Genomic DNA, 20,376 nt, shown 5'->3' on the forward strand with positions numbered 1-20,376 from the left:
ATTTATTGACATTTAAGCCACTCCTATAATTCCTCTAGCCCGCTATGTGAGGTAATACGACGATGCGAAAACGATTGATGCCGGCGGGGGGTCTGTTTTTAAATTATTTTTTAAAGACCTTTCTCCGCTCCTCTGTCCGTCCGTCCGTCCCTCTGTCACCACTCACCAGGCTGTATCTTATGAATCGTTATATTTCTGTTGCCGCTATAACAACAAATACTGAAAACTTACGTGATTTTTTTGTACGTTTTATAAACAATGGTACGGAACCCTTCGTGCGCGAGTCCGACTCGCACTTGGCCGGTTTTTTATATTTAACTAGCGACCCGCTCCGGCTTCGCACGGCATAACAGTATGTCCCCACTATTTAATGGATTTTATTATACATATAAACCTTCCTCTTCAATCACTATCTATAAAAAAAAACTGCGTCAAAATCCTCCGCGTAGTTTTGAAGATTTAAGCGTACAAAAGGACATAGGGACAGAAAAAGCGACTTTGTTTTATAGTATGTAGGATAGGATAGGATAGTGTACAAATAACCGAAGTTTATGAAACGATAGTTAAAAAAGCATCGGTACTTAGTTCAATATTTAGGTGGGAAATAAGTAAATAAAAATTCTCCCAACCTCAGCGGGTGTAAAATGTTTTTTCATCTAGCGCTACATGAAATTCTTTGTAAACCATAAGGCATAATTGCAAAATTTCTAGTGGAGGTGCCTTATCAGAAAATGTCCTATATAATAAAGTAGCGCGCCAAAATGGGTGTGCGGGGGCGAGGAACGCTTCTGCCTCCATTTTTTTACGTTCTTTGGAAAACGCTCATATTTTTAATAAAAACTATCGGTGACAGATGCCTCAAAGATCCCGAACATCCCGTTGGTCATGCTCACCGTAAAGTATTTAACCTACTACTTGAAGAAGGCGTCTGACCTACCTGCATTATGGCATCTCCGCTTATCTTTCCTTATTCCATGTATTTACCTAAGAGTTCTGAATTTTGTCTAGAGGAACATGAAACCAACAACCCCATCTCTCGAAAATTCTTGAGTGGAACTTTTTTACTTGTAGTTCCTCTGCTTATGGTTTCTGTAGATGCTATAATGCTCTATCTGTACCATATCTGTACTCTATGCTAATGCTACCCATCTGCACTAGGTAATCTGTGGTCAATGTTTCTTGGTCTTGACCAGTCTTGACATTTGACTTTTGAGTGATTATTCTAGTCTTATAATAATTAATATTCTGTACTTGGAGTTTGGTTGGAGTCATTTGTGCAACATGTCGCGATTAGGTGCCTTACATTTGACCCAACACACCGGACCAAAACATACTGGAACTGTTATATTCTTTCATGGTTCAGGTAAGTAACCCCAATAACCTCATCATAGATTTACATATTTTTTCTAATATTTACAGACTATGTTGTTAAGAATTTTCTAGCTATTTGGTATGTGTTTAGTACCACTGCTTTCTGGATTGTAAGATATTTTATTTTGAAACCTCCCGTTGTGTTTAAACCTATTTTTCTAAGTAGGATAAAACATTGGTCAGTGGGTCGTCTTAGCATTAGTTGATCAAAGTCTGTCATATTGAAAGTTGTAATTATTGGTGTTTCAGGATCTTCAGGTGCTGATATAAAAGAATGGGTCAGGTTAATGGTAGCAAATTTCTCATTTCCTCATCTGAAGGTGATGTATCCGACAGCACCACTGCAGCCATATACTCCGGCTGGAGGGGCAATGAGTAATGTCTGGTTTGACCGTGCTGATATAACTCCTGATGTGCCTGAAAAGTCGGACTCCATAGCGAATATAGAAATGGAAGTTAAGAAACTCATTAACAAGGAGAATAGTGCTGGAATACCGAGCAATAGGATAATAGTTGGTGAGTGACACTCAAAGCCGAGCGGAATTACGTGCCTAAATATATGAAGTAGTTTTACATACATTCCTGCAACCTGTATACTTTTGTGTACTGTTTTTTGAGTCTAGGTGGCCTAGTGGGCAAAGAACCAACGTCTCGAGTATGAGGGCGCGGGTTCGATTCCAGGCACGTACCAATGCAACTTTTATAAGTTTGGATGTACTTTCTAAGTATATCTTAGACACAAATGACTGTGTTTCGGATGGCACGTTAAACTGTAGGTCCCAGCTGTCATTGAACATCCTTGGCAGTCGTTACAGGTAGTCAGAAGCCAGTAAGTCTGACAGCAGTCTAACCTAAAGGGGTATTAGGTTGCCTGGGTAACTAGGTTGAGGGAGTCAGATAGGGCAGTCGCTCCTTGTAAAGCACTGGTACTTAGCTACATCCGGTTAAACTGGAAGCCGACCCCAACATAGTTGGGAAAAAGGTTCGGAGGATGAACCTGATACTTTTGTATATTTTCATTTCATTTAAGTGAAATAACTGTAACAAATATTTTTAGGATATACTAGCTAGAAGTACCGGCATTAACTATTAAATGTTGTTGATATCACATAACAATCACATGTCATAGGGTTAGTCTTGTGATATTTTGAGGTTATCTCTGCTATACATATAGAAGATAAATGATACAAATACAACTTATGAATAATTTCTTGAAATTGTGCTTACAGGTGGATTTTCAATGGGTGGTGCTTTGGCGTTTCACTCAGCATACTGTTGGGATAGGAACGTGGCCGCAGCATTTGCCTTCAGCTCATTTTTAAACAACAACTCGGCTGTTTTCAATGAAATTAAAAATGCTTCTGGGACTCGACGTAAGTACTCATTCTTATGCTAATAGTTTATTTATTGTGTTTGCGATTGTTGCGTGTTAGTCAAACGAATTAGGCCAATTGGATGTTTCTCATATATATTGTATAGGGTGTAACATGAGCTCTGCATCGCTTGCATGTGTACATTCACATACTTGCCAGAAACGAAACTTATTAATTTACTTTGTATTTATTCATTAAATTCAGAGAAATTAAATGTTATGTGTTAGAATAAGAATCTTTATTTTCACTTTTAACTTTGTCTTAATTTTTTGTACACAATGATTGATTACTATGATTAGGTATAGCCACTTCCGCTCAGCATCTATTGTATAGTTTTTAGAAAAAAAAATAGTATGTTTACATATTTTAAAATCCTTGTCGTATCTTCTTTCAAATAAAACAATGGTTCACGGTTCACGGAATCCAAAATTATTGCTGTAAACCCAACGTACATAACCCTAGATTATATCTAAATTTTAATAATTTATTTGCCGAAAGATGTTGCTGAACTTTGAGCTGTTATGATTTTTTCTGAGTTTCTAGGTATGGTACCCCTAAAGTATAACCCGTGTAGGGTTCCGTAGTTTCTAGAGCCCGGCGTGGTGAGCGTGGCTCGATACCGGCCCATTTTTATCTATACTAATCTATACTAATATTATAAAGCTGAAGAGTTTGTTTGTTTGTTTGAACGCGCTAATCTCAGGAACTACTGGTCCGATTTAAAAATTTCTTTCAGTGTTAGATAGCCCATTTATCGAGGAAGGCTATAGGCTACTTTTTATCCCGGTACGGAAAGTAGTTCCCACGGGATGCGGGTGAAACCGCTGGCAGAAGCTAATTTAAACATAAATATTTTAAATTTTAAATTGCAGTGCCACCACTACTTCAAATTCACGGCGACAGCGACGATCTGGTAGACTGGGAATGGGGACACGGGACATTTAAGACTTTGAAGGAACTGGGCGTTCAAGGAGAGTTTCACACTATGGAGCGGTTGGGACACTCACTCAACAAACGAGGCATGAGAACTATTAAAGATTGGATTGAAAAGCATTTGCCGGAAATATGAACACTATAAAAAAATTGTTTGGATAGCTGTATGTCCATCCATTTTAATGGGACCTTATAATATAGTTTAGTTTATATTTCGTACTTCAAGTCCTAGGGTTCTTTTGTCTGTCTGTTCGCGATGAAACAAAACTTCTGAATGTGTTTTCTACTATGGTTTAGTAGTTTTGGAGCCTTTAGGATAAAAACAAACAAAATGTTTCCTCTGACTAATAGATTGATATCCATGTGTAGCCGATGCGAATCTCTAGACTTTATGATTCTTTAATTTTTATATCTATTCTATATTTTTATATATCCTATATATTTTTTTATATCTGTTCTTGTTTTAGTTACAAATTATCCGTTTATACTTACGGAATAGTACTGTTGTTAAGCTTAATATCTATTTGTTTTCTATGTAGAATATGTAAAAAAAAATCAAAGAACCTGCATGGATTGTGATACAAACTTTGTTATTAAATTGTTACTGAAAGCAAATTATTGTATTTTTTTCTAGTTTCGTATCACCCTGTAGTATCATTTGCGGAAATAACCGATCCGTTGTTTTTCGATATTATGCGAAGCTAATAACAATCAAGAAATACCGAGTAAAACTGATTCTGAAGAACCGCAGGAAACGAGGTAAGTGTGCAGAAACGTTCAAAATAAGGCCGGTCCCCAATTCATCTGTTTTTTGGCTTTGTTACTCGATTTTTCGAAGACGCCTGGACCAATTTGCAAAAATCTTTCTTTGTATGAAGGAGCGAGTAGGTATAGTTACTCGCAGTTGTTACCAGGTCAGGATCGAATGATGGAAACCCTGAGAAATCGAGGGCAACTCTTGAAAATTGTAGGCACGCATCGGGTGAAAACTTGATATTCGTGTGTAGGTATGTTAGAACAGTCTATATGACCGTGAAGGTTTGGACCTAACCTGATAAAGGGATAAAGGAGACGTCAGAAACTCAAGGGAAATATTAAGTGTTTGGGCTCATTTCATTCGTATCGACGATAATATCTTTGCAGCGAAATATGTTGTGACCACCACATCAGATCTGACAATGAATTCAAAGTGCAGTATATAAGTGTAGTAGTACAGGTATTCTAACAAACCTTGGCAGTAATATAGCTATTTATTTATTTATATTATGTTGTACTTGTTAAGTTTTTGTTTTATGTAAACTTTTTTTGTGCAGACCTTTTTATTAAAAAAATATGTAAATGTCAATTTTTATAACATCAATGCAATTTGTTGAAAAGATACACAAGAAAAATATCAAATCAACGAGGAATATCTTAAAATGGCTCCTAAAAAGGAAAAGAAATCGGACGTGTTTGATGAAAACGCATGGCGAACGGTAATCGAAGAAGCTCCATTGGACGAAGAACATTGGAAGGTGAAAGTAGTCCTCATCGAATCCGCTGGCAGCGACCAGGAACGGATGTATCTTAACAAGTTCGAAGTATTTGCTGCAGAGGAAAAGAGATTTGTCATCAAAAATATTTGCAAAACTGAAACAATATTTATGATTAACCAACTGGGTGCCGAGAAAAAAGTCAAAGATGATAACCTTCGAGTTTTCGAAGAGGCTCAGTCGTATCTTAAAGATAAGAAGGACATCCCAGCAGACGTGTTAGCTCTAGTAGTTAAACATCTAATATTGAAGATGAAAGACGAATACCTATATATTAGCAAGCAAAGGCTTGAAGTAAAGCAAGGTGTGCAAAGGGAATCTGCAACAATGATTGATAAGGAAGAAGTAAAAGGCTCTGTCAGTGCACAAAAGCCAACTGAACCAGAAGTGCCTCCTCCCGCCGCTAAGGCAAAAGGCAAGGGAGAGGAACCAGTGAGTGCAGGCTCTGACCTAACGGAAGGCAAAAAATTTAATACCTTACTCCGAGTGAGAGGTGAAGAGTGGAGAGATAAGGTGTACGTCGATGACTATCCCACCGATGGGCCAAACCTGTATGTCGCTGTGACTGGATTTGTAGAACCTTACTTACCGGGGTGCCTCGTTAAAGTTGGAATACCTTTAACAGCTGTAGTGCAAATAAGAATAGATCCTAACACTACTCCTATTCCATCAAGTCTGTTAAAACAAACGAAGAGGGGACAAAGTCTAACTGAACTGTTGGCAGAAAAATCATCAAAATTTTGGGATGATTTGCAATTCTTGCGAATAAATAAGGACTCTGCTGATTACTTCAAAGACACAGCTTTCATTGTGTTTGCTCCTCCATACTGGAACTCTGAGAACCTTTCGGGCAATCCTGATAAAATATACGATGAAATCTGTTTCCTGATGTACGACATTCAGGACTTGTCCAGGCAGCATCTTCATTACCAACATAATATGTCTATTATAGAAATACCCGAAGAAACCTACAATGAACGTTCTGCTAAGCATTACGACCAACAAATACACGACTTACCTTTGGAGTGCGTAACCATTTATTCAGTTTTAGACATCATTCTTCAAATAGTTTGCAATAATCAAGAATTACAAGAGGAAACTAGTAGATCTTCTCTGTCGACAGCTGTTACTTTGAATGGACCACAGAAAATAACGGAAGAACATAAGACAGAAAATGCGGAAACTTTAGTAAGAAATGTCTTCAATACGTTGTGTAATACAGACGCTAGCAAGAAAACATATCGCGTTTCATACGGTGAGGAATACGAAGATCAAAAGGATCCAATTGTGATAAATTATGGGGATATCGCTAAATATAACACCTTTCATCTAGGAAATATTAACTTAGATAACATTATATTTTCGGCACTGCTTGGTATGCCTATTCATAACCTTTTTCGTAGTCAAAATCGACCGACTGGTGAACTAGAAGCAAAAATAAATTTTCATGTTAATGTGTTGCTGTCATGCTTTGAAAGAGATGATGTTGAAACCGCAGAACTTAGTAGATTGATTCATGTATTGGCTTGTCGCAAATTGTATAACAATCGGAGTTCACTGAAGAAGCGGCACTTGCCCACGTCGACCATATCAGAATTTAAGAAAAATTATTTGAAGCGCAGTGTAATGGCGGAACCTTTACCCACGTGCCCTTCATTGGCAAGCGGTCACGCCCTGTCTCCTTCATTCCCATCAATGACAAAAAGTGACAACGACTATGAATACGCATGTTCTAATTCAGATCCTGATCCCGAAGTTCAACGATTAAAGTTTCTTTTCGAATGTCCAGATATAAGTGAATTAGTAACGGCCGTTGAAATTCAAAATAACGAGCCAGTCAAACACAGTATCACCGACGACTTCGACAGTTTTGAAGATTTTGCCGGAATCTGTTCTTTTCAGATTTTACGTGAAGCTTTCAATAAATTTAACTGTGTCGATTATAAATATTGTGAGGTTACTGACTGTTTTATACTAATGTTTTATAACAGCCACAATAAGGATGGAATAGCGCGTGAAGAATGGCGCTGTCATTTGGCAACGCCACTTTGTCTCCAAGATTTTTTTGATTTTATATTAGAAGAACATTATGATTGGATACAAAACGAAGAAAAAATTTATGATGAAAACCTTTTAACAGAAGCACGTTCAATTTCAAAAGATTTTATTGATCCTCATGCCTTGCAATCTTGTTTAGAAACTACTGATGTTGAAACGGACTTATTAATGGAAGGTTCTCTTAAACATCAAGAAATGGTTCCGCCTGAGGAATCTGCTCACGAACTGATGGATGACGGAATGCCTAGAAGGTCGATTTCGCCAACGTCTGCGGATTCTTCTAAAAGTAGCAAAAAAACGAAATCAGCATCTTTACCAAAAGCACATTCGTTTCATGAAAATGGGGAATGCCAAGCATCGGTTGAGCTGCCCGCGAAACCGTTCCTTGGTTATGATTTAGGAGATAGAAGGGTTGAAGTATTCGGTAAAGATGCAACGTTCTTTTCTAAAGACGGCACTAAGGTTGTAAGTATGTATACTTTGACAATACCTCTTAACTTAGAATATATCGTATTAAATGTTTTACCTGGCAACAGTCATAACGAGTTTTGGATGCATAAAGCCTTAGGCGATACTGTTCAACCAGAGATCAGAGACGCATGTGAATCTTTTCGTATAACAACTAAAGATCAGGTCATGATTTACATTAAAAAACAGATGTACCAACAACGCGTTTCATTGTCTGTTACTGATCCTACGACAGCGAGTGATAAGAAAGCCGGACCCAAGTTGTTATCCGAAAAAGTTAGCACAGTTTTGACACCGATGTATGAAACGAAATATTTTCACTCACTTTATGTTACTTGGCCCAATGGTATGCTAACAGAGACAGTACACGAGGAAAATTCTCCAACACTCTCACACATTAAGCAATATCACACACGTCCAATGCCTTATCTTGATGAAGAAATGCGATGTATAAGCTTAAATGGTGAAGTCATTATTTTCAAACCTAATGGCGATATTGAAGTACTTAAACCTGATGGAACCTTCATTAAAATACTGAAATATTATAAAGCTGTAGTGCCGCCGCTTGTCCCTGAAGAAGTCAAAGAAGAACCACCACCAGCAGTTGAAAAAGGTAAAAAAAGTAAAGGTAAATTGAGCAAAGCATCTTCAAAATCATCCAAAGTGGCTGCGGGTGACGAAGATAAAATTTCGGAAGAAAAACCAATTGAATATGAAATAATAGTCGATGAATTTGAAATTATAGAAGCGAACGGTTTGAGACAAAAGTGGATTCAAAATATTCCTTTCGATATAGAAAGGATTCTTATTCGAACCGCCACGGACCACAATATCGGAGAGGTATTTTCTAGACGAATGGATGGAACTAATTCATTGATCAATAAGGATGGACTTCACATTGTAACTTTTCCTGATAAAACCAGAATAATTTCGACCTATGTAATAGATGAAGAAGAAGTATACCCAGAATGGTCTGACGTAGAGATAGAATACTTCGAACTATTTCAATACTCGATGGAAGGCAGATCCAAAGGCTCAGTATCTCAAAAAAGTGACACAGGTGACTATTACGGAAGTAGTGGAACATCTTTTTCAAAAAAAATCGAAGAGGAAGAAATTAAAGAAACCGAACGAACAGATGGTTATCTTTTAATTCATATTTTATACACTATTGAACATTCTCATTTTAGTACCGTCTCAATAAATACTGTTACTGATAAAATCTCTGTGGAATCTCCAAATAAGTCTGTAGTGTTCATTGATAAACATAACAATTATGAAGTTGTGTTGGATTCTGAAACCTCAGCTACTTTTAATGGCGAAAACTTGAATATCTCTTTCGAAGCTTGCTCAGAATGTAGAGCTTTCACAACCTGCGATGTAAAAATTTTGACTAAAGAGAATACTGCTAGTCTCACTAATGTAGAACCAATCTGGTTAAAAATGACGGATTCGTTCAACAGACATGTGTACGTTGATGAAGAAGGTAGTGTAAGCTTACCAGAGACACCGCCAGTCTCAGAGACTAATCACACAGATAATGCACCCCCCTCAAAACCAAATGAAACAGTTACAACCAATAATACTGAAGAGAAAGAATTCGATGCAAAATCTGAGACCTCCGTCGTATCTCATGCAAAATGCAGAGAGATGTACTTAGCCAAGAACGTAAGATTTTTCATTTTAAAACGGTACGTATAGAAGCTTTCTTCCTATTTTAGAATTGAAACAAATAAAAACAACTTGTCATTATTCGTTTAGTGAGCTGAATTGTGCGGAGTTACTTCACCGGGCGTTACTAGAACAATATAAACGCGAGTGCCGGTGGAAGCCCTGGTGTTCCATCAACCATTACGATACCTTCGGCGATCATCGCAGCCTCGTCACCATCCTCACTCCCGTCCATTTAACGGAGACTGAGGTTTGAAACTACACTAATATATTAAGATAGGTACTAGCTTCCGCCAGAAGTTTCACTTGCATCACATGGGAACTTCTCTGCGCTATAAAAATGGTCTAAAAGTAGGGTATAAGGTAGGTGTATTTTGCGTGCCTGAGAAGTACCTACTTTTTGCAGAAATGGGTGATGGAGTCAAAACAAGCAAGCAAACCCAAGTTTCTTACTTATAAGGACTTGAAAAAAGATACCGGGAAAGGTTTCTATCATTGGATGCGACCTTATGAAAGATTCGTATCTCAGCCCATGAAACCAGATAACATTCTGCCGGAGAGACTGCCGAGAGCATATATCTTAAGGTTCAACCTCTTTAAATTAATTTTATCAACTTAAGCTTTTGTCAGATATGTTGGTGACGGCTTCCAGTCTAAAGGGATGCAACCGGCTGGCTAAGTACTTCTTAAGTACCAGGGGAAGTGCCGGCTTATCTGACCTCACCCAAGTTGGCTGTACACCCTAAACTAGAATGTCTGTCAACCAATCTTACCAAGTCTGTTAGTTAGATTAGGTTGTCAGACTTTTTGGCTTCGATCACCCTGGTTGGCAACAGGGGCCAACCTTAAGTCCACGAACTACCAACGCGTGAGTATGGGCAAACCCAGCAGTTAAGCGGCTTTTGTCGAGCAGTGGACGTGTTTCGACCATCCACGGAGTGACTGCTCTAAGTTTTGATTACCCTTTGTTAAATTTAGTTGTGCTAATAAAATTACTAACTAAAGAATCTCACTCAAATCATAGAAAAGGAGAAAGTCGAAGTATGTAAGTACTTGCGTGCGTAAACTTTTTTTCATTAGTTTTTTTTAAATTCAAGATATAAGTAGCTAGGTATATGGTAATTTGCTAGTGACTTACCAACAGGATATTGGAACAAGAGTGGGACGAGCAGCAAGACGAACAGCTGAGGGGTGGCAGAGAACTGCTGAGGGCCATACTCCGCTACCGTTGCATCATGGAGGCGGATAGCGAGACCATTCTCAACATCCCCATCATCGACTCCAGGACTGAAGACGAGAGACAGATCGATGACATCATACAGGCTTTAGCGCATAAGTTTGTATACTACTTTTATTCTTAATCTTAGACTTACTTAGGGTGGCAAAACATCTGGTTCCAAATAGAACCTACGTATGTATTTATTTGTAGGTGTAGTTACCTCAGCCAATGCTATTTAGTATTTCCGTAATCGACCGTAAACATTAGGTCTTTCTCTGAGTACCTACGCTACGAAGGTACCTAATCTTCGTTTCATAGACAGGTAAGACAGGTAATAATCAGCGATTTAGTTACTGCATTGAATATTATTAGTGAACTTCGCAAAGCGCCATCTATTTAATTGAGATTAGAAGTGCTAGAAGAGACAAAAAATGAACACTCCTTTCTATGTATATTGTACACCTAACATACAAAAAAAGTTATCGGGAAATTGAACACAAACAAAATGTAGGTATATTTCTCTGACCCTCTCGAGTCCTTGATGCATCAGATAGGCTAGCCAGCATAGATTGGTATGACTAGTGAAAAGTTCATGAAAGCACAGCCGCGGCAGAAGATTCGTAATGTCTGCGGTAGATGGCGTTGTTCCCAATAAACTTAAAATCAAAGGGCGCGAATATTGAAGTTCTATTTCTGTCATGATTTTGACTGTCCCAAAGCACGTCCCAGACTACTTGAAAGTACTTTAATTTAGTTTTTGAATAGACTGAGGTCCTAGTCCACAATTTTAATTGTGTATGTTACATGTAGGTAGGCACGCTCTGCAGTTACCTATCTATTTTCATCCAATACAGGCAATAGAATTCTTTAAACAATTTTCTCTTTTAACTTTTAGTTACGACGGATTTCGATAAGATATCTTGGTATCAGTTGATTTGCTTACTAAAGATAGAATTTTGACGTATAGGTAGGTATTCCAAATTCCTGTGTTTAATAAGTAAACTAAAGAAATAAATTCCTAATAGATAGATGGAGAATTAACATAATACCCTGGCATGCACCCTGTTTGAACCCATTTTATGTATTTTTATCGATTACCAGAATTTACGAGGATCTGAAGGTTCGTGTGGCAGCAGACGTTCAGAAGCGTGTGAAGCCAGAAATCACTTCGAGGCCAGCCAAACAGCCGGAAGATCTCTCCGTTGAGGGAGAATTCGACGAAGGTAAACAACTTAATTTGGAAGAAGTAGGTAGATATATTGCGCCAATTAAAATCAAGTCTTATTTAAACTTAATTAAAATAACTGTATAAAATTTTACTAAACTAAACAAAGCTTCTGACAATACAGTCGCACTGAGCAATCGGTTCAGATCATTTGCAAATGAACCGATCATTGAGGAGTTTTGATGGACAAAGGTCCAGGTGGTCCTACCCCGGAAACAGTTGTCCATACGCGTTACTTTTATGAATCATAACCATTTATACTACAAATTCGTTCAATCTATAGGTAGGTACTATCACTATAAAGTATACTAGCCGTTTTCCCGCGGTTTTACCCGCGTCCCGTGGTAACTACTGCCCGTACCGGGGTAAAATATAGCCTATGTTACTCGTGGATAATGTAGCTTTCGAATGGTGAAAGAATTTTTAAAAACGGTCCAGTAGTTTTTGAGCCTATTCATTACAACCAAACAAACAAACAAAGTTTTCCTCTTTATAATATTATTATATATTATATTATAAAGTATAGAACAAACTTTTTCTGTCCGTATGACGCCCATGTATGCTTAAATATTTAAAACTACGCAACGGATTTTGATGTGGGTTTTTTTTAATAGATAGTGATTGAAGAGGAAGGTTTATATCTACAATAATATCTATTAAATAGTGGAGAAATACGGTATTTAGTATCAGCATTGCACCCGTGCGAAGCCGGGGCGGGTCGCTAGTAATATTATAAAGCTGAAGAGTTTGTTGGCTTGCTTGAACGCGCTGATCTCATGTATTTCTGATCGTTTATTCTACTTTCTACTTATATTATAAATGTGAAAGTTTGTGAGTATGTATGGATGTATGTTTGTTATTTAATCACGCAAAAACGGCTGGACCGATTTGATTCAAATTTGGTATGTAGATAGGTGATACCCTGGATTAACACATAGGCTACTTTTTGTCAACACACCACGCGGACGAAGCCGCTGGCGGAAGCTAGTAGGATATACTAGAGTCCGATTTGAATGATTCCTTCAGTATTAGGAATTTCTTGACAAACTCAGATCAAAAGTAGCCTAGAGCCTTCATTGATCAGTTTGTCAAGAAATTCCCACGGGATGCGGATGAAATCGTTGGCAGAATCTAGTTATTCAATAAATCACGTTCCTACGAGGAAAATGATGGCTGCTTTTTTTCATGTTACTTCTCAGATACAATAGATGAAACGAAAAATATAGAAGAGGATAGGGAGAGTATCCTGAAAGAAGTTGAAGAGGGCCAGCCCATGAGTCCAGCGCTCAGGAAATACTGGCGACGTCGTCAAGAGGAACTCAAGGAGGAACAATTCTATAAGTGAGTAACAACTGGGGCTCGATTCTGCAAATTTTACTTAAGCGACATCCGACTGAGATCCAATCAAGACTCAATTATTTTACTTTACTTTTCTGTCATTCAATAATTAATCATATTGTCTGCAAATGATTTACGATTGCAATAATTGTGAGTTAATATATCAACAATATGAGTTATAACTTAGATATATTAATACCAGAATGCCCGCTAAGGTTAAAACTGTTAATGCGATTCAATTGTTATCCAATCACCACTATTCTACATTAGCAGAATTAAGTCCCAGAATTGTACGTTCTTCCGGAGTCTGGAAGTTGGCGATGTTGCGCTTGCACGTAAAGTCCCCGAATATTGTAGTCGATATCACAATTTTTATTTCATTTTATTTACCATGTCATAGGCAGTTTTGTGAAAACTCTGACACAGGTTTGTTAGCTTATTAAACCTCACTCACATATACAAGTCTAACGTAGCAAGCAAATAGATTCGACTGCTTCTCAGCAACTCATCTTTATTTTAAGGTACCTTCTTCGCGAAGGCAGTGTCCCACCATACTTCCGCAACGTGCTCGGCGGTGCTATCTGGTGGGAGATCAACAACGCGGCCAGCACGGCCGTCACCATTGCTGAACGAAGGATCATGAAATGCGTCTGCGCGGATGAAGATACTCTCTCCGTCGGTGGTAGCGTCACAGATGGACCGTTTATTTAGGCCAGGGAGAATAAATTGACTAGCGGAGGTGCCATAATCTCCTAAGAAAGTAGGTGTGGTGGAAAGAAGGTGTTCTAGGGACGAGGAACGTAACTGTCTTCGCCTTTATAACACCAAAAATCGGTGACAGATGTCTCAAAGAACCCGAACGCCTCGTTAGTTCACTAGTAACTGATCGTTTTGGTCATGCCCGCCTGCGTTATAGCATCTCCTCTCATCTTTCGTTACTACCTACGTGATATAGGCATTATAAATAGTTGAAATATGTTTAAATGTTAGGTTACTTGATTTCTTGTAAGTGTCGCAGCCATCAGGTTGAAGCTGCTCTTTGATTGAACGACTTGCGCCTTCATTGGATGACTGCATTAAGTAAGGCCACCTCATCAAGTCGTTGAATGTAACGTTCAATGTCTTGATTAAACGTCATTCTGTGAAGTCTTTGAATGGGATGTGGGCGACTTTGTTGTTCGTATTCAGCCAGTTTCGTCTCAAGTTTTAATGATAGGTAAGTCCATGTTATCACACTTTTTCATAAAAAAATACGCACCTTAAAGTAAACTTAATCGAGGGCTCTCTGTGCGAGTTCTTTGACGCCATACTTATTGATTTTAATGACTACAAGCGAAGCAGTGGCAATTTTTAACGCGCTATAGAGGTATAGTCATTCAATCAAATAATTCAACCAGATGTCTGGGACATGAGCAGTAGGCGCTGATTTTAGTTTCTTTCTTTATTGATTTAATGAATATTGTCCAGATTTTAACAACGTACTAAGACGTAGGTTGCATAGTAAGTAGGTATGTCAAATCAGTTTATGGATTGCGGACCATATTTTCAGTACCTATGAGTGATATTTATTTCAGTAGGGACCTACTTGATAGCATGTTAGATTTGTATTATTTTATGCTTTATTTAATAAATTACGAAATAATTATATTTGATCTTTTTTGTTACCTAAGTATCAGTGGCGGATTTACCAATAGGCCAAGTAGGCCAGTGCCTAGGGCGGCAGATTTAGAGGGGCGGCAAATTTAGCATTTTTTTACAGATTTTTTAAATATAATTATATGAGTACACAATAAATAAACGATTAATAAACGCACTGTAACATATACCTAGGCTTATGTGATCATGAATTTTAAAATATTCCAATAGCGTTTCAATAAAAATAAATTAAAAAAATCCGCTCGCTTCGCTCGCGGTTTTTTCATTATTACTGGTTTATTCTGCGCACTTTGAGTCCTCAATCTAACAAAAAGTTAAAGCACCGAAGTAGCAAACTCTACGCTGACGATTTCTAAGCTGTTTAGGAGGTGGAGGACTTTCGTGTACTAAAACTCAAAAATTTTCGCGCTCGCTGCGCTCGCAGCTATTTCACTTTACACTGGTTTTTTTCAAACTTGTTTGAGTATTTTTGAGTTCCAAGACTCAAAAATTTCGCGCTCGCTACGCTCGCTTGACAGTGACTTTTTTCTAATTTCTTTAAGTATCATTGCGTCCCAAAAATCACAAATTTCGCGCTGGCTACGCTCGCGGCTTCTTGTCTTTGCAGTGGTTTTTTTTCACATTTGTTTGGGTACTTTTGTTTCCCAAAACTAAAAAATTTCGCGCTCGCTACGCTCGCGACTTTTTTACTTTACGGCGATTTTTTTAAACTTGTTTTGGTACTTTACTGTTCCAAAACTCAACAATAACGCGCTCGCGCTCGCGGCTTTTTCACTTGATACTGGTTCTTATAAAAATAGCTAGAGCTTTATAAGTTTGCAGTGATCTGTCTCCGGTTTGTTTATGTTAAACCCAGCGAAAACCACCATTAATGATTTCTACACGTTTTTTAAGTAAGTACTTCAATTACAATTTTAGTCCGTGATTATATTTTGTCGTTTTTTTTTCGGGTGCCACCTGATGTTACGCCGTCACTGATCATAGCACCCGAACGAATGAACCGATTTCAATTTAGTTTTTTTTATTACAGGTTTTTTACGGGCGAATGTTCTCGGACATGTTTGATGAAAATCGATTGAGCCGTTTAAAAGTTACAGAAGTTTTCCGCTTTAAAGTCGCTGTCAAATAAACTTGTTAGGTCAACATTAAACTCTTTGGTACATAGCGGGTTGCAAAAATAATCTAGTAAGAGTAACTGACAGAAATATCATTAAGTTCACAATCATTAGGGGCGGCAAAAATTGAATGGCCTACTAGCGGCAAATTTCTAAATCCGCCACTGCTAAGTATACCTGTTTTGGTGTGTAGTGTCTAGTATTTGGACGTGAAACCAAAAAGTGGCTTTCGCTATCGATATTGTATCACACTAGCCGTTTTCCCGCCGTTCCTATCGCGTCCCGTGGGAACTACTAAACTAGCTTTCCAACAGTGAAAGAATTTTTCGAATCGGTTCATTAGTTTCGGTGCCTTGACAAACAAACGAAAAAATCTTTTAGGTAGGTAGGTACTTTAGTTTAGGTACTTAGACACAGTTCAAATATATGTATGTAGAGATCTAGATTTAGATCAGCAAGTGCGGCTTTCACCCTCATTCTTCAAAAACTCTTCCTCGATGGCCTATGTAGCAGTGAAATATTTTTTGTCACACGATACCGGACTCAGACTACCTACGTCCAACAGTCTGTAAGAACCTACCTAAGTATATTATTGCAATAATCAATCATATTGTGTTGCATACGAGAGAATGATTCTGTAGCAGTAAATTGATTTGATTAAGTATTGCGAATTTGAGTCATATTTACCTAAACCAGTTTTCAAAGCTACTTAGGTAGTTGTAGCTTCCGATTATATGGTACCTACATTTTCCTAAATGATCGACCTTTATACATAGTCACGGCTTTGTTTAAAATTCAGTAAACCTTAGGTGTAGGTGCATATATAAAACTAGCTTCTGCCAGTGGTTTCACCCGCATCCCGTGGGAACTACTTCCCGTACCGGGATAAAAAGTAGCCTATAGCCTTCCTCGATAAATGGGCTATCTAACACTGAAAGAAATTTTTCAAATCGGACCAGTAGTTCCTGAGATTAGCGCGTTCAAACAAACAAACAAACAAACTTTTCAGCTTTATAATATTAGTATAGTAGATAATACACGCTTGATTCTGCTAATTTTACTTAAGCGAAAATGTTTCATATCCAACTTAGATTCAATCACTACTCAATTTATACGATTTAGGCGTAGGTAGGTGTTTTATTCCGCAATTTTTTCTTCTAAATACTTAAACGTTTTTATCCTTTTCTGTGATTTAGTACCTAATGAATCATATTTTCTGCAAATGATTTACGATTGCAAAATGATTGTAGGGCAAACTACCCTACACCAAATGGCACACCAATGGCAAACCAATGAAATGTCAATTGAATTGCAATTGGTCTTATATTAGTAGCAGAATGCCCGCTAAGGTTAAAACAGCGATTGAGATTCCATTGTTATCCAATCGTCATATTAGGTACTTACTAACTTGGCAGAATCAAGCCCCAGCGCGTTCTTGAGTAGATACCTACTTGATGTTGACACAACTCTGTAGCTTGGTTAAATTACCTATCATATCTTTGGTTATCGATATACAATGGTAGGTACCTATATACCAGACCTACTTAGTCCTCATCTCGCTCCAAACTTACAATGATAGCGAATGAAATACGTTGTAGATGCTGTGGTAGTTACCTTAAATGAAGTAGGTATTTAAATAAATCATTTGACCGTTGTTTTCTGAATTAAATAATTTACAGTGATCTCTGTTTTCAATGTACCTACGTAAGTATCCGTTTTTCGAGTTGTTGGGCTAAGTATAAATTCATGAAATATCTCGATAAGTTTGTTAAGGTGTGTGTAGAGTCTCCACTGGTAAAATGATCCGCTCTATGAGTAGGTATCCGTTTCAACAGTAGCTACAGCACATAAAACTGCGAGGGAATTTACTTGTGTTCTGTTCAAAACTCTTCTAATTCTCGTAGTCCATCACAAACGGTGCCCATTTACTTAGATGATACCTACTAAGGATGATAGAAAAAAAATATATTGGACACGGGAGGCACGCTCATTATTATATTTAGTGGCTTCCTTGAGTGCAACGCATCATATAGATCTACGTGTCGATGTTGGTGCAGGAAATAAAACTTGCTGATGTATTCCCAGACCGTGTTAGGTACTTGATAATCAAGATGCTATACCTACTTCGCAATTACGATTAATGGTTCCTTGTCACTGACATTGATAGCGTGTATGAGATCTCATCGGCAGGCTTCGGCCACAGGCGATTGGTGTCTCGCACAGAGCGGTGTGGCCTCGCACACAAATTTGTGTGAAAACGAATGGCGGGAGAAGAGTAAGTCAGTACAGACGAATTCGTCAGTAGTTTTCCCCACCGCTTTTTCCGCTGTGACGATGTCAGCCAGTGGCAAAGGAGAGCAGCGCGTGGCGTGATTGGTCGGCAGCGCGGCCAATGCGCGCGGCCGCTGCACGCTCGCCCTAGGCACGAAAGGGACCGCGCGCCGCAGTGACGCCGGGACAGTCCGTCCAGGGCCCTTGCGAACGATCGTGTTGGTGACACGATTTGCATGCGTTGCAGATTGTTTGTCAACAAATGTGTTTTTCACTTGCATATGACATTTTTTGCGGATGTCGGAAGTTATGTTGACCATACTCTAGATTGTGTTCACGTGAGTATTGTAATCTCTATTTTTTTTTGTTGTTTCCTAATTGTGGTAAAAGATGGCGTTAGACGTCGCGTTGAACGACCGTGTCATTGAACTAGGTGATTGTGATCGTGTGTGTCAACCTTTATCAGAATGCGTGCACTGTTGTTTATAAGTATTCTCATAAAAAGTGAGTTAGTTCGGCGTGGGTAAGTGGCGCGTGAATTAAATTTATCGGGCGTGAGTTCTAGTCTGCACACAAACCAGTAGCTTGTGTGGGTGACAAATTGTGGTACACATTGTGTATTATGATGACATTACGCAGCTGAAGGAAGTGGACGGTGAGCAATGTTACCATTAAGAAATATTTTTTATTAGTACGATTAATTCGGATTTTAGGATACCCATATATATTATTAAGATGGTATTTGAGTAGACACCACTCATAAATTATTATCACAGTATTCAGATAAACAAGTCATACAAACTAAATTAAATATCCTTTCCCTTTCCGTCTCATTCATCTCGTCCATTTAACTTAATTTTATTTATCAAGAGACCCATAGATACTTATTACAAAAATTCACAGAATTGTTTCTCAACCTATGGCTCTACAATTTAATCTCAGTAAAAATTTGGACTGACATACCTACCTACATAGTTTTTATGCAGGTTCGCGTGCTTTGGGCAATTACGACGAACTTGACATTTTGACTACCTACCTCAAAACCCTCAACACCAAAATCTTCATCAGCTGGAAGTTTTGGAAACCTCACATATTATTACAGGTGTCGGGAAACCCCTTAGGGGACGCTAACGCCAGCCAGCGGAACGGAATTTCGCCTTTCATACCACGACTCCATTCATGATTCCAAAACAGTATGCACATAATCCATTGCTGGGCGTATAGGAATCTTACTGGGGTGCAATTCTGTTAAGCCGTCAATGTATCGCGTGGATTTCGAGTTGAACGCTCGCGGGTACAATGGGGAGTCTTGTTGCATTAGCAAGCGAGAGCGCGACTAAACACGGTCGGGTTTCCGTCAATATCCGTGGAGCAACGACACTTCACCGCGCGTTCAATATTACGTCAACCATAAGTATTCATTGTTTCTTCATAACACCCTCCATTAGCAAACAGACCTACTCGAAGCTACGGAGCTATTCAATTATGCATTCTTACACAAAATGTGTTACATTACATGTTTATTTTACCAGAGAATAGGGATCGTGTAATAAAGTGACTGAGATAAGAGCATACAAGACTTACCAGTATCCATAGCTATTCAAAAATAGTACTTGTGAGATTCTCTCCGCGGTCCGTGCCACTTGCGGTACGAAATGACTAATAATAATGATCAAGGATATTTCCTGTAGAGCCAATTATATTGATGACATGACATATAATAGTACAGATATTCCTCATTTATTACATTATTACTATATTACTTGGCAATAAACAAAATTAACATTTTATTCTTAATTATTTTTTGTGACGACCATGTCATTTGAACATTTTTGATATTAATAAAGGATATTCACAAGCCAGCTAATTAATTACCAAGGGGTATTGGGCTGAGGTCAGATAGGCAGTCGGTCCTTGTTAAACACTGGTTAGACTGCAAGCCGACTCCAGCATAGGTGGGAAAAGGTTAGGCAAGTGATTATAATCATGCATATCTAATAACCTTCTTATTTGTAATGATGGATCATAAAAATAGAAATTGGCACTCATCTGGACAATTCTTATAAGTTTCAATATAATTATAGCCAGACTGAGTGAGATTAGTAAATACTTACACGGTAGAGATCCATATAAGAATCCTTATTCG

The 20,376-nt window shown here is 38.2% G+C and overlaps 2 protein-coding genes across 2 annotated transcripts; both read left to right on the forward strand.

Annotated features, from left to right (window-relative positions):
- Positions 1-1,186: 1,186 nt before the first annotated feature.
- On the forward strand, positions 1,187-4,292 carry LOC124645233 (lysophospholipase-like protein 1). The gene is made up of 4 exons (XM_047185023.1): positions 1,187-1,363; positions 1,621-1,887; positions 2,601-2,744; positions 3,617-4,292. Exons 1-4 carry the CDS (start codon positions 1,282-1,284, stop codon positions 3,811-3,813), a joined length of 690 nt encoding a protein of 229 aa, XP_047040979.1. The 5' UTR covers positions 1,187-1,281; the 3' UTR covers positions 3,814-4,292.
- Positions 4,293-5,095: 803 nt separating this feature from the next.
- On the forward strand, positions 5,096-14,833 carry LOC124645218 (sperm-associated antigen 17-like). The gene is made up of 7 exons (XM_047185000.1): positions 5,096-9,426; positions 9,497-9,656; positions 9,813-9,991; positions 10,551-10,742; positions 11,727-11,848; positions 13,050-13,191; positions 13,710-14,833. Exons 1-7 carry the CDS (start codon positions 5,096-5,098, stop codon positions 13,897-13,899), a joined length of 5,316 nt encoding a protein of 1,771 aa, XP_047040956.1. The 3' UTR covers positions 13,900-14,833.
- Positions 14,834-20,376: the final 5,543 nt, after the last annotated feature.

The sequence above is a fragment of the Helicoverpa zea genome, chromosome 31 (assembly GCF_022581195.2).
Source record: "Helicoverpa zea isolate HzStark_Cry1AcR chromosome 31, ilHelZeax1.1, whole genome shotgun sequence".
Classification (NCBI taxonomy): Eukaryota; Metazoa; Arthropoda; class Insecta; order Lepidoptera; family Noctuidae; genus Helicoverpa; species Helicoverpa zea.

What these genes read in the sequence shown, in the direction of transcription:
- LOC124645233 (XM_047185023.1), top strand. Translation starts at nt 1,282, where the DNA reads ATGTCGCGATTAGGTGCCTTACATTTGACCCAACACACCGGACCAAAA. An exon ending in TATATTCTTTCATGGTTCAG is followed by an intron (nt 1,364 to 1,620) that starts GTAAGTAACCCC and finishes TTGGTGTTTCAG; the next exon opens with GATCTTCAGGTGCTGATATA. An exon ending in AAATGCTTCTGGGACTCGAC is followed by an intron (nt 2,745 to 3,616) that starts GTAAGTACTCAT and finishes TTTAAATTGCAG; the next exon opens with TGCCACCACTACTTCAAATT.
- LOC124645218 (XM_047185000.1), top strand. Translation starts at nt 5,096, where the DNA reads ATGGCTCCTAAAAAGGAAAAGAAATCGGACGTGTTTGATGAAAACGCA. An exon ending in TCCATTTAACGGAGACTGAG is followed by an intron (nt 9,657 to 9,812) that starts GTTTGAAACTAC and finishes TACTTTTTGCAG; the next exon opens with AAATGGGTGATGGAGTCAAA. An exon ending in AAGGAGGAACAATTCTATAA is followed by an intron (nt 13,192 to 13,709) that starts GTGAGTAACAAC and finishes CTTTATTTTAAG; the next exon opens with GTACCTTCTTCGCGAAGGCA.